The sequence below is a fragment of the Vicugna pacos genome, chromosome 4 (assembly GCF_048564905.1).
Source record: "Vicugna pacos chromosome 4, VicPac4, whole genome shotgun sequence".
NCBI classification, from domain to species: Eukaryota; Metazoa; Chordata; class Mammalia; order Artiodactyla; family Camelidae; genus Vicugna; species Vicugna pacos.
The window spans coordinates 49,558,022-49,570,425 of NC_132990.1; the positions used below are offsets into that span (position 1 = coordinate 49,558,022).

Below are 12,404 nucleotides of genomic sequence, written 5' to 3' on the forward strand. Positions count from 1 at the left end.
ATTCAGGATTGATCCTAAAGTTAGTCTTTCGTTTCTCTGTCCTCATCCACCCGTTCTTTTATTTCGTTCCTCAGTCTCTCCATACCTCCAACCTCCATCTCAGATGTCAGATAGCATCCTCTAACCCAGCTGTGATCACCTCACTCCTCATCTTCAAAACTTCCAATGGGTCCCTGTTGCCCCCTCCACCCAAATCCAAGCTCCTTAACTTGACTCGCAGGCTCTCTGTGTCCTGGCCCCTCTACCAGTCTGTCCGCCTCATCCCCAGCTACATTCTGGGCTTCAGCCATGTGCAGCCTCTCAACGTTTTGCAAATTCTTGTGTTCCTTAAACCCTTTTTCCCCTTTCATCAACTCTTGGCAATCAAACATATTAACCCTTCAAGGCCACTTGCCTTTTCCCCCGAATAGCACTCTCTGATCAACTTGGGCAATATTGGTTGCTCTTGCCCTTAACTTCCCCTAGCACAAAGTTTGGGGCAGTTCTAACATCTGCCTTATGTTACAACCATTCATGAAGGTGTCTCTCTTTCCCCCTGCCCGCTCACTAGGACAGAGCTGTCTGACTTGCTTCTGGCCCTCCAGCTCAGGGCTTGGCAAAAAGAGTGCCCAAATACAATGCTGGTGGAGAGGATCTGGGTTCTTGGGGAAGGGGCGATGGGAAGGAATGCTGCCAATGGAGCTTTGCTTAAGCACCCTCTACCCCCTACCTCCCTCCCTCTCCTGCCAAAATGCTTTCTAGAAACTTGTCTAGTGCCCTCAGGCTCCATGGGCCCTTATGTCCACAAAAACAGCTTTACGCAGGCTGTCGTCAGTGGAGTCCAGGCTACTGTGAGCAGCTCCGTCCAGATAAGGTCACCTGCGGTCCTTCCCGAGCAAGGGGTCAGTGACCTTCCTTTCTGTTCAGCTCACAACTCTCAGGCCCCTGCAGTCCTTTGTGCCTGTCTCTGCCACTCCCCTTCACACCCCCAGGCCGCAGCCACAGGCCAGCCGCTGCTGGTTCTCTTCCCAGAACTTTCACTTGCCTGTGTTCTTGTACAAGTCCCCAGACTGTGAACACTTTGTCCTTTGAGCCTCAAGGGCCCTGCCTTCTTCCTGACAAAGTCCTGTTCACCCTTCATTGCTCAGCTCACAGAGAGGATGTTTGCTGCTCTCCCTGACCGTGACCTCACTACCTGATGCTGCAGAGCTCCCCCACAGTGCTGCTTTTTGTGCCTTGTATGCACTTTACAGATTGGAAAGCTAGATTCTGGGTCCTGGAAGATTGGTTAAAAAATAGATCCCCAGCCCCAAGTCAGACCTACTACAAAATTTCCAGAGGGGTGGGGGTGGGGTTGGGCAGTGGCCTCTCTCTGTCTAACACAAGTCCCAAGTGATTCTTCTCAGACAATTTTGGAAAACAACAGCTCTAAACTGATATCTTGACTCATAATAGTAACCTAAACTTTGAAAGTTTGAATTCCTGCAGGGCTCAGGAATGTGTGAGTGAATGAACCTGCAGCCCAGAGAGGAAACTGGAGTCCAATCCTAAGGAGAAATGATCAGGGCTTGAGACAGGGACGTACCATGTGCTGTGAGTGTCCATAAGAGAACAAAAATGCACTAGCTTCAATCAGGGAAGGCTACCTGGAAGAGGTGACCCACAAAGCATAACTAAGGTTTAAACTAGTTGGGCTCCTGAAAAAGTGTGGGATGGGAAGGAGTCCCAGACTTCTCATTCTCCCTGACCTCGGTTCCTGTCCCCCAACTTTGCCTTTGTTCCAAGCATACCCCCAGAAAGGTAACTCTCAGGTACTCAGAATATTTGCTGACCTCTGAGAGGGATCATGAGACACTTTACTTGGTATCTAAGTGACACACACACTTTTGAAATACAAATGAAGTTTTACCTAGCAAGGACTGAGTCAATAAAACATCAAACATTTGCACAATAGTCTTTGGGTTTTCCAAGTAGTTACAGGATAGTTATTCCCTCTGATTTTGTGTGCTCAGGGAAGTCCTGTGACCTGTTTCCTAGTGAGATAAGGCTGGGATGGCACCACCTCCACCATTTCTGAGAACAGAAGCGCAATCTAATAATCCCACTCAGAGGTCAGTTGAGGAGTTGGTGCCTGCCACTTGGGAAAGGATCTGTGGATGGTGAGCTGCAGGGCAGAGGGGAGACTGGCCCTTTACCTAAGACTCTCTGATCATAAGACACTCAACGAGCTTGTCACAAATATAGGTTCCTGGTGTCAACCAAGACCAGAGGAAGTGAAGTGAAGCAGGACCCTATGGGGTCCTCCCTGGTACAAATCCTTTCTTTGTCCTCCATTTCTTATTCATTCAGCCTCCTTGACCTTCCCTGCGCTCCAAAGGACAGGTTCAAACAGTTACTAATCAGGGAAGGGAGTGAATGCAGAAACAAGGAACAGTCAAGAAACAGTAGTGCAGACTCGGGGCAGGGTCCTGGCTCCTCCTCAAGGAATATACATAACTTTATCTTTGAGTTCTTTTGCAGGAACTAGGGCCCCCACCTAGGTGGAGGACGGCAGCTTCAGACAGAGCACAAGATTCCTGGAGCATTGCCCTGTAACCTCACGCTAAATTTTTTCTGTAAAACCTTTTCTGTGAAAACCATCGGGAAGTTCAGGTCTTTTGAGCATGAGCCACCCATTCTCCTTGCTTGGCCCTGCAATAAACCTTTCTCTGCTTCAAACTCCGATGTTTCGGTTTGTTTGGCCTCACTATGTGTTGGGAACACAAACTTTTGTTCGGTAACAGAAGGCCTTCGGAATTTGAGTCACGTGTGAATCACATGATGAGGCAAAGATGGGAAGCACTGAACTAGGTGCGGCACGTTGCAAGGTCAGCAGACCTGGGTTTGAGTCCTAGACCTGCCGCTTCCCAGTTGTGTACCTTGGGGGCAAAACCCTCCCCCTCTCAGAGCCTCAATATCCCCGCCTCAGGATGAGAGGCCTTCCTGAGCCCACCTTCTGAGTCCCTGAGGGACGCTCCCCAGGATGCAGCTCTGGTGCGATGGAGACTGATTCTCATTCACATGGTGGATGTGGAGAAGGCAGCAGAGCTCAGGGAACAAGTCACCCTTCTCTCTTGCTCCTGGGGTGAAGGGACTCTATAGTTCCCTTAGATCCTGCTAACCTCTGGGCGGTGGCTCCCCTCTGGGGCATGAGGCAGAGAGGGGGAGTGCAGGGACCCCACCACTAAATCTAACTTCTGCTTTTCCTGGTGCTGCTGCACCTTCTAAGCCTCGGTTTCTCATCTGCACAGTGGGACTCTCTTGGTGGGAGACTGGTGCATGCACAATGTGTAGGGCACACACATAAGTCCCTTGTATTTGGAGACTTGTATCGTTGTTACATCACTTAACAAATACTTATTGAGCACCTGCTATGTGCAAGTCGCTTGCCTAGATCCCTGCTTGTGTGGAGGCCACATTCTAGTGGGTGGAGACAGTGGACACGATACATGTTTAATATTTAAACAGTAAAGACACTGCATAGATTTGATGTTTAAACAATAAAGATAATAATAGGTTTAATATTGAAATAAACAAATGTAATTATCTAAATAGTAAACAAAACAGCTGCTTATTATTTAAATAATAGAGTATGATAACTAACTTAAATAAATAAAGATGAGGTGTCAGAAGATGCGGAGGTAAAGGATGGAGAAAACCGCTCTGGACTTCAGTCCCAAGAGGAACAGGATCTTGAGCGCTGATCCCTGTTGTATGTTCCGTAGGACTGGGGCATTTTTAATTTGTAAAGTGGGTGCCACTTTCACCTCCTACAGGAAGCCTTCCAGGAATGCCATACCCTTTTTCCTCTCAAAGTCTGTGGTTGTACTGGCCCCTGTGTTTCCTATGAAAACTTGCCTTGTTCTCATCCTAGCTGACGCTAGCTGAAGGCTGACGAAAGCTAAGGTGTGCTAAGAACGTTCATCCAACACTGTGTGTAATTTTTGCAATGACACCATAAGGTCACTTCTTGTACTGTGTTACGGTGGAGATAATTTTTGTACCTTGCCCAGGTCACACAGCTGGAAACGATGGAGTTAGGATGTTAGCCTGGGCCACCTGGAGCCCCACCTCAAGGGATGACAGCTATTTTTCTTCACACCTGCCTCACGCACTGCCTGGCCCCCAGCCCAGGACATCCCCCTCACAGGTGAAGAGGATAAGGAGCTTGCTCAGGGTGGACACCAGGAGCTGGTGTCTGGTAGCTAAGGTGAACAATTATTCCTGTCTGCCCAGGACCATCCCAGTTTCGGCACTGAGAGCGCTACATCCTGGAAAGCCCCTCAGACCTGGTCAGATTGGGACAATTGGTCACCTACAAGCAGAGCTCAGATAGCCTCTTGTCCTGCCCCCACAGCCCCCATGCCTGAGCTCAGGCTATCTTTGATGAAAGGAAAAGGCTTCACTCATGCCTCATGTTTTATGAAAAGTGTAAGTTGCTGCACGTCCTCTAATGTAACCAAATGACTTTTCTTACGGGGGCTCCCAGACCTGGCAATGGAAAGTAAACTTGTCTGTCTGGAGGACAGGAATCTTCAAAGATGTATCTAGATTCAGACCCAGTAATGCCATCTCTATGAGTTCCTCCTTAAGGGAAAAACAGAAATATGGATAGTGATTTCTGAACAAAGATATTTCTTGCAGAGCTGTTTGTACAAAAACTTGAATAAGCTAATGTAAAGTAGAATATCATGCAGCCAATAAAAAGGTCATGTCACAGGAGATTTAATAACATGAAGGAAAAGCACATGACACTATTTTAAGTGGGAAATGGAGGTTATAGAACTATATAAGCACAACATGAACCCAATTTTGTTTTAAACAATGTATACAACCTAAGTGTCCTGCAGCAGATGAATGCATAAAGAAAATGTGAGGTGTATATAAACATATATATGCCCTGAATAAAATGTCATACAGCCACAAAAGAAGGAAATCCCACAGTTTTTGACAACATGAATGGACCTTGAGGACATTATGCTAAGTGAAGTGTCAGGCAGAGAAAGAAATACTGTGTGATCTCACTTACATGTGGAATCTAAAAAAAGCCAAACTCACAGAAACAGAGAGTAGAATGGTGGTTTCCAGGGACTGAGGGGTGAAGGGAAAAGGGGAGGTGCCGGTCAAACAGTACAAACTTCCAGTTATAAGACGAATAAATTCTGATGATCTCATATTCAGCATGGTGACTGTAGCTAACCACACTTATCACATACTTGAAGGTTGCTAAGACATTAGCTCTTAAATGTTCATACCACATATAAAAAATTGTAAATGTGGGAGGTGATGGATGTCTTAACTAACCTTATTGTGGTAATCATTTCACACCATATACGTGATCAAGTCATCACTTTGTAGACCTTAAACTTATACAATGTTAAATGTATAAGTTTATGATATTTTAATGGTATCTCAATACAGCTGGAAAAAATTATATATATGCATGAAAAAAAAGACTGAGGAAATACTTCAGAATAACAGTGCTTTTCTTTAAGGTACTTTTAATTTTCTTCTTTACATTTCCCTGAAATAAAAATTTTGTTTAGTAAGTAAACAGTAATTTTTACCATCAGAAAGTCAATAGGTAAAAGAAATACTGCATAAAACTGTTCTGGACTCAGCTGTTCCCATTCGGCCTGTCTTTCCTTCTCAGTCCGCCTGAGGTAACGGGGCCATAGAGTAGAAAGCAGTTAAGAGAGCCCTGGACTAGGAGTCAGAGGGAGCCTCCCAGGTCTTGCTTACACCAGCTCCTCTGCCTGCATGTGACGTCAGGCTCAGATAGCCCTTTCTCTGTCCCTTCCTCTGCTGTCTGTCCCTCTGCACCCATCGTCCACCACGTTTACATGCAGGCCTCTCATTTCTCTTCAGTTTGTTTCCGCAGAGCGGCCTTCCCCACTCCCTGGGACTGGCTGCAATGCTGAAATTAACCACACGAGGGCGCCAGAACCACACTGGTGACATCCTGCTGTCCCTTCAAAGTTGTCCCCAAAAGCCGGAGATGATACCAGTCACCGTAGGTCTGAGATGCTGCCACTCAGAGGGAGCAAGAGAGAAGGAACTGACTTGTAAACTCTGTCCTAGGAGAATCCCCACCCCTACCCCAGTCTTCCTAGAGCTGCTGTACTGACCAAGGCGGCCACCCTCAAGCATCAGAGGCAAGTGGAGGTGGACTTGCTGTGTGTCTTTGAGCAAAACCCCCTATCCCTCTCTGGACCTCAGTTTCTGGCCCACACTTCTGGGTCTCTATGCAGAGATGCAGGGAGGCAGGCGTCAGGCTGCCCACAACTTCCTGTCGACTAGTTGAAGGAGATGTTTTCTGTGCTCAGCTTCCTGCTCCAGGTCACCAGCTTGTCCCAGACCCTGTTTCATGCTCAGTGTTTGTTAAATTGAACCAAAACAGAAATTTAAAAACTCCCCCAAACATAAAACAGACGTTAGAGGGGACCACCAGAGACATTTTCTCCTCTCTTTTCAGGAAATATTCCTGGTTGCAGAACGCTGGGGTTGCCCTTGGCCCCTGGTCCTTGTTGGGCCCAGGAACATGCCAGGGCTTTGCCTTCCCTTGAACACGGGCCTCCCACAGCAAGCCGTGTGTGTGTGTGTGTGTGTGTGTGTGTGTGTGTGTGTGTGTGTGTGTGTGGTGTGTGTGTGGTTGTATGTATGTGTGGTGTTGTGTGGTGTCTGTGTGTGGTATGTTGTGTGTGTGTGGGGGGGGTGTGTGTGGTGTCCGTGTGTGGTGTGTGTATGTGTGTGGTGTGTCTGTGTGTGTGTGTGTGGTGTATGGTGGGTTTGTGCAATGAGGGACTAAGGAGTTGGAGGTGTGGATTCTGGGTCACTGGAATATGGAATCAAAGCCTGAGACATTGGGGCAGCAGGGGAGGAAGGGGCCTGCTAGGGGATGGAGGCCACGTCCTCAGGAGCGAGGGATGAGAGAGGCAGTGAGCTCCTCCAGGGCAGGGTGAGGTGGGGCTCCACTGCAGAGTAGGCTTCCGGGCATGCTGGGGACCCTGTGCTTCCTCAGTGCTGAGCCGTGTGTGAGGGAGGGGCTTGGGCTGCAGACCCCTGGGCCCTCGCTGCCTTGGGCAGCATAAGCACAGGATGATGATGATGGTGTGAAGGCAAATGGGAGACTGCCCATCTTTCTCCAGAAAACAGGCCACCATCTCCCAGGCTTCAGGGAGACCAAGGGGATGATCACCCCTTCCCTTGCCCTGCTCTGCAATTCTCCCTCCACAGGAGGAAGCCCTTGGAGGCCCAGAGGACTTGCCCTCTCCTACCATGGCAGGCTGTGCCCCACCAGGCCTATTGGACCCCCGATGATCCCTGACCTGTTACCTCAGCCCAGAACACCAGCTGTCCAGGCTCCCTACTCATCCTCCAATTCCACCCCCCCACATAGGGGCACCGTAGCCCCTCTCTGTTACATCACTCGTAGTTGCCTGCATTCCCCCCACACTGGAAACTTCCTGAGGGCAGGTGTTGGGTCCCATTCTCCTCTGCCTTCACTGGCCTGAGGACCAGTAGGCACTCAGCAAATGTTTGCTGAACAAATTAATTTGTTTTCATTTAACGAGCTCATTAAGGCTCTAGCTTCCTCCTAATTAGGAAGCAGGAAGGCTCCTTTTTTCCTGTAACAATCTACCTTTGGGGGATGATGGCAGATCTTCAGCTTTGGCAAGAAGGCAATCAAACTAGATCCTGGGGCACACATTTGCATTTTAAAGAAATAGGACATGTGCGCTCAGTGAGGTACATTTAAACAAGACATTGGGATATTAAAAGCTTCACATTAAATATATATTATCATACAGCTTGTCACACAGAATTAGAGCTTTACAGGACACTTTTTAGGAGTAGGTGGTGGGCACAAGGCTTTTGGCCCTTGTGACACCGCAGCCCCGGGGAAGGGGGGAGGGGCAGAGGGCTGTCCATGCCCAGAGGACACTGAGCGGGTCTCTGGGCTGTGCTGGCTCCCCTGGACAGCCTGCTCCATTTGTCTTTGCTGGTAACCAAGTCTGGAAGGTAGAGACAGTTTGCTGAATGACCCTTTGATCCAGCCAGGACCCTTCACGAGCATCGATGGGCTAACTCCAAGTGTCAGCGGACCTCATCTGCCACTTCTGCACGCACTGTCCCCAGGGCCTGTGAGAGCACGTGGTAAGCCTGGCTGTCTGTCCCTGCTGGGCCCTTGGTCAAGTGGCATCAGCCACTTCCCTCAGAGTGTCTTGGAGAGCCAGCCAGAGCTGGTGTTCCAAATCTTCAAAAGGCCACCTCTGGGTCCTGTGACTGTCAAGGGCTCCCCTGTAGATATGGTGCCCTTGCTCGAAGTTACATCAAGATTCCCCTCGGCTCATCCGCCGGCCTCTGAGGGGCGGCAGCCCAGAGCCACCTGGGAGGGCAGCACAGCTCAGCCAGACTGGCCCAGCCGCCCGGAGAGGAGCCGCCGCCTCACACTTTCTTTAGAAGGGCCGCTCTGTGAGCCTCTCTCCTGACAGGCAGGTGGGCCCTCTCCCCACAAAGCCTCCTTTCTTCTTGGGGCTGCCATCGTGTTCTGGGGGGCCTGCCCAGAAGGCCCTTGACTCTTCAGTGCTCAAGGACATTACCACTCAAGTGGTCGGGGCGTTACGGTCAATAATGGAGCCAGCCACGGAAGGAAAGAAAGAAGGGAAAAACTCCAGCAGCCCTATGGCTCTGAGCAACGATGGCAGCCTGTCAGGGGCTTAAGGCTGTGTTCTGAGACAAAATGCTAGAGGGAGATATTGTATGGCAGGAGCTTGTTTTTTTCCCTCAAAGAAATCCAGCTCATTTTTTTTCTCCCCATTAATTGGCAGCAGATGAAAAAAAAAAAAAAAAAAGCCAAAACAAAATCCAAACCAGCGCCAGTAACCTGAATGTGAGTGTTTCTGAAAGGGAAAAGCTGTTTCAATTGTTAGACGTCCAAGAAAACATGAATACACGCTGACAGAGGAAACGGTCACAATTAGAGGAAGAAGAGGGAGAGGTTCATAAAATTAAGGAAAAAAATTTCTTTCAGCAGCTCCCATCCTGTAAGCTGGCTTCTCTGCCGGACTCAGTCCCAAAGGGGAGCTGGAGGTTGGGCCTCCCAGGGAAACTTCAGGAAGATGGAGGCGGGGAAAGGAGGAAGGCCCAGGAATCCCTTAAGAGAGCAAAGACAAGGCCAGAGGACGAGGCAGTCTCGCTTATCCTCAGACCTTAGGCATTTGCTTCTGAGGAGAAATCTGCTCTGAAGACTGTCTACCAAGAAGGGTCGTGGGGCCCATGTACTGCCCCACCTGTGGCCTCAGGAAGAGCCCTGCAGGAACCTGGACTTGCTGGTGAAGGCCACCCCTGTGCCCTTGACAGGCTGCCTCCCACGTCCCCAACCTCTAACTGGATCCTTGGGATCCAGTCTCCTTTGGCACCTCTGTTTGGACAAGTGCCAACTCCTCACTCATTTTTTCATTCAGTAGGAAAAAGAAAAGAGGAAAGTGTGAATCACTCCAGGTCCTCTTGCCTCAAAGGATGTTTTGGAAAACGCAAAACAGGTGAAAGGTCAGGACTGAGGCTTTGGCGACTAGACCCAGGCCACAGGTAGGAGGGGCTGGGGCCACCTGGACGGAGACAAGGACTCGGGAGGGTGAGCAAGAGCAAGAGGCGGGCTGGGCAGGAAGCAGTTGCCAAGGAAACAGCTTTTGCCATAGCAGCCACCTAAAGGGGCTGGGCTTCTAGTGCTGCTCTGCCCTGGCAAGTCCTCTCCCGTCACTGGGCCTTCGCCTCCAATCTGAACAGTAGGCCTGAAGCATCTCTGAAGGCCTGGCTGTGCTGGTGACGTTCAGACTCGGTTCAGCCCCCTGGAGCTGGAGACGATGGTCACCAAACTTCCGGTCCACTCAGACCACTGGCAGGCAGGATAATGCGTGCTTGGTGGAGGCGTTGAAGCCTGTGCTTTGTCTGGGTCCCTCTCACCTCCTTCAGTAGGTGGCAGCTATGCCTTCCTTGCTGCTGGGTGGGATGATTCTATTTCTTCCATCGAGTTTAACTGTGGTCTGGTGGGTGGGTCAGAGGGAAAGGAAGGGGAATCGAGTAACAGCAAACTTACCAGGTGTCTGCCCTGACTGTGAGAAGGACCCCATCTCCTGGGGCAGGGATAAGACAGAGGTGGAATGTGGGGGTGGGGGTGTTTTTACCTGTGTGGAAGCAGTGTGGACGATTGAGGGTGCCATGTCCCTCGAGAGGTCAGGCTTTGCCTTCCCCCAGGAGCAGGGTGACAGTGAGGTCATGGAGAGCCAAAGCAATGGCCTTGGAGCCCATCAATCTGGGCTCCAGAACCTCCTCTGCTTATGGGCTGTGTGACCTTGGACAAGTTACTTTCCCTCTCTGAGCCTCCCTTTCCCCACATGTTAAATGCCTTACAGGGTGGCAATGACCAAATGGGAAGAGCTCGTTATGAACCATTGGGTACTGTGTTCCTGGGGGTTAACACAGACTTGCCATCCCTGGGCTGCTACAGGCAGAAGGGAGAGCGTGGTTGCTGGGTCAACATTCAAGGCTACCATTGCTGGAGCCTGAGCCCCATTTCCTGCAGGCTGACTCTCAGGGGGCAAAGAAAACCCCTCTGCCCCACCGGCTGCCTCAGCCCTGCGCTGGGGGCTCTCCTCCCTCCCACCCCAGAGCCTGTCATACCTACCGGGTGTGCCCAGGAGACACACCTTGTTCTGGGAATGAAACCAGCAGGTAAGCACTGCCCCCCTCAGAGACCCTTTGAGGTGTATTAAGAAAAGGGATAAGAATATATATTAAATGACTATTTTATTTACATACACTATTCATAAATAATTGAATCCTCTTTCTGACTGCACAATGATTCCTTGGAGATCTCCTAATGATTACACCAAGTGACTTGAAGTGGATGACTGGGCTTACATCTGCGTGTGGCTGTGTTCTCCCAGGTATGTGCTCATACTCACAGACACACACACACACACTGGAGGGGAGGCGGGACCCCTGGGGCCTCCTGGGCTCTCAACGCACCAGCTTTTGGCTCCCAGCACTAAGGGGGCCCAGTGGGAAAGCTGTGCCTGTATACAGGTGTGAATTTGTGGACAGCTGGAGAACAAAGAGCCGCAACCCCGGGAGCTCCCGCCCTGCCCCTCCGAGCTGCTCTCCTTTGTTCATCCTGGAAGGCATCTCTTTGGATTTGCAAATATTTTAATTCACAGAAACTCGAGGAGGGGTGAGGGTGGGGACCGGGGTATCATGATGGCCAGTCCTTCAGTCATTATCCAGGCCTTTTCCAGCCCCCGTAAGTGGCAACAGCATTCTAGAGACATGCAGTGGTGTCCTAGTACCATACACACGACACAAACTGGACACGGTGGCAACAGTGGCCGGGTGGGTCGGCGGGGCCACCAGCTCCTCCACATCTGGGCCCTGTCACAGAGCACGACTCACAGGGTCCGCACAGCCACGGGGTAGAGGAGGGACAAGTGCTCGGCCCCTTTGATGGGCAGCTTTCTGGTGGTGTAGTAGTGGATGACTTCTGGGACACTGTCGAACGGAGGGCTGTTCTGACCCAGGACATATTTCTCTTTGGTTTTGGCCAGTTTCATGTGCATGAAGCCCTGGTTGCTCCTGTGAACAAAGTGCAGAGATGATTAGGATCTGCTTGGGACGAGGAAGGGGGTCGGGGGGCTGAGGATCAGGAAAGCAATTCTCAGAGAGCCACTCAGTTCTGCTCTGAACAAGGCTATGTCATGTATTCATATTCCTTACCCCAAAGAATTCTTCTGGCCAAATCCCTGCTAAGGTACAAGGATTCCTCTGGGACAGGAGAGATCCCAGCCAGGAACAGGGCCTGAGACCAGCTTAAATGTGGTTGCACTTAAGAGCTCCCCTAATCCCAGCAGTGCACCAGGAACCAGCAGCAAACACGGCTGCAGGAGAGTCTTCTGACCTTGAGAGCTTTGGGGGACTTCTTCAGGAAAACAGACACACCCCTAAACTTGGCCCCTCTTCCTATTACTGATGTAGACAAGAAATTACACCTTGCCTGGCAGGCACAGTGTTTAAGACCCCATGCCCTGACAAGTGGGCAGGGCAGGGGTCATCACCCCTACTTTACAGATGAGGAAACAGAGGCTCCCCCTTCATCAGGATGGAACTATCATTAGGAAGGGGATGCCTTGCCAAGGACTACAATTCCCAGCCTCCCTTGTAACCACTGTAGCCATGTGAGAGACTCGTTTTCGTTTTCGCCACTAGAATGTGGGGAGAATGTGGGCTTTCTCCCTCTACCCCTACTCAGGCACTCTCCTCTCTGTGCTTCCTTCCTCTCCAAGGCCCAGCCTGAGCATCTCCTTGGCCAGGAAGTCTTCCAGGCTCTTACA

The 12,404-nt window shown here is 50.4% G+C and overlaps 1 protein-coding gene across 1 annotated transcript in view; it reads right to left on the reverse strand.

Moving 5' to 3' along the window:
* Positions 1 to 10,810: 10,810 nt before the first annotated feature.
* The window catches only part of SHB (SH2 domain containing adaptor protein B), a 125,763-nt gene continuing 124,169 nt past the window's right edge, over positions 10,811 to 12,404 (reverse strand). Inside the window, exon 6 of the mRNA XM_006204074.4 lies at positions 10,811 to 11,649. Coding sequence (XP_006204136.4) covers positions 11,466 to 11,649 — 184 coding nt within the window. The 3' untranslated portion in view covers positions 10,811 to 11,465. The remainder of the gene's footprint in view (positions 11,650 to 12,404) is intronic.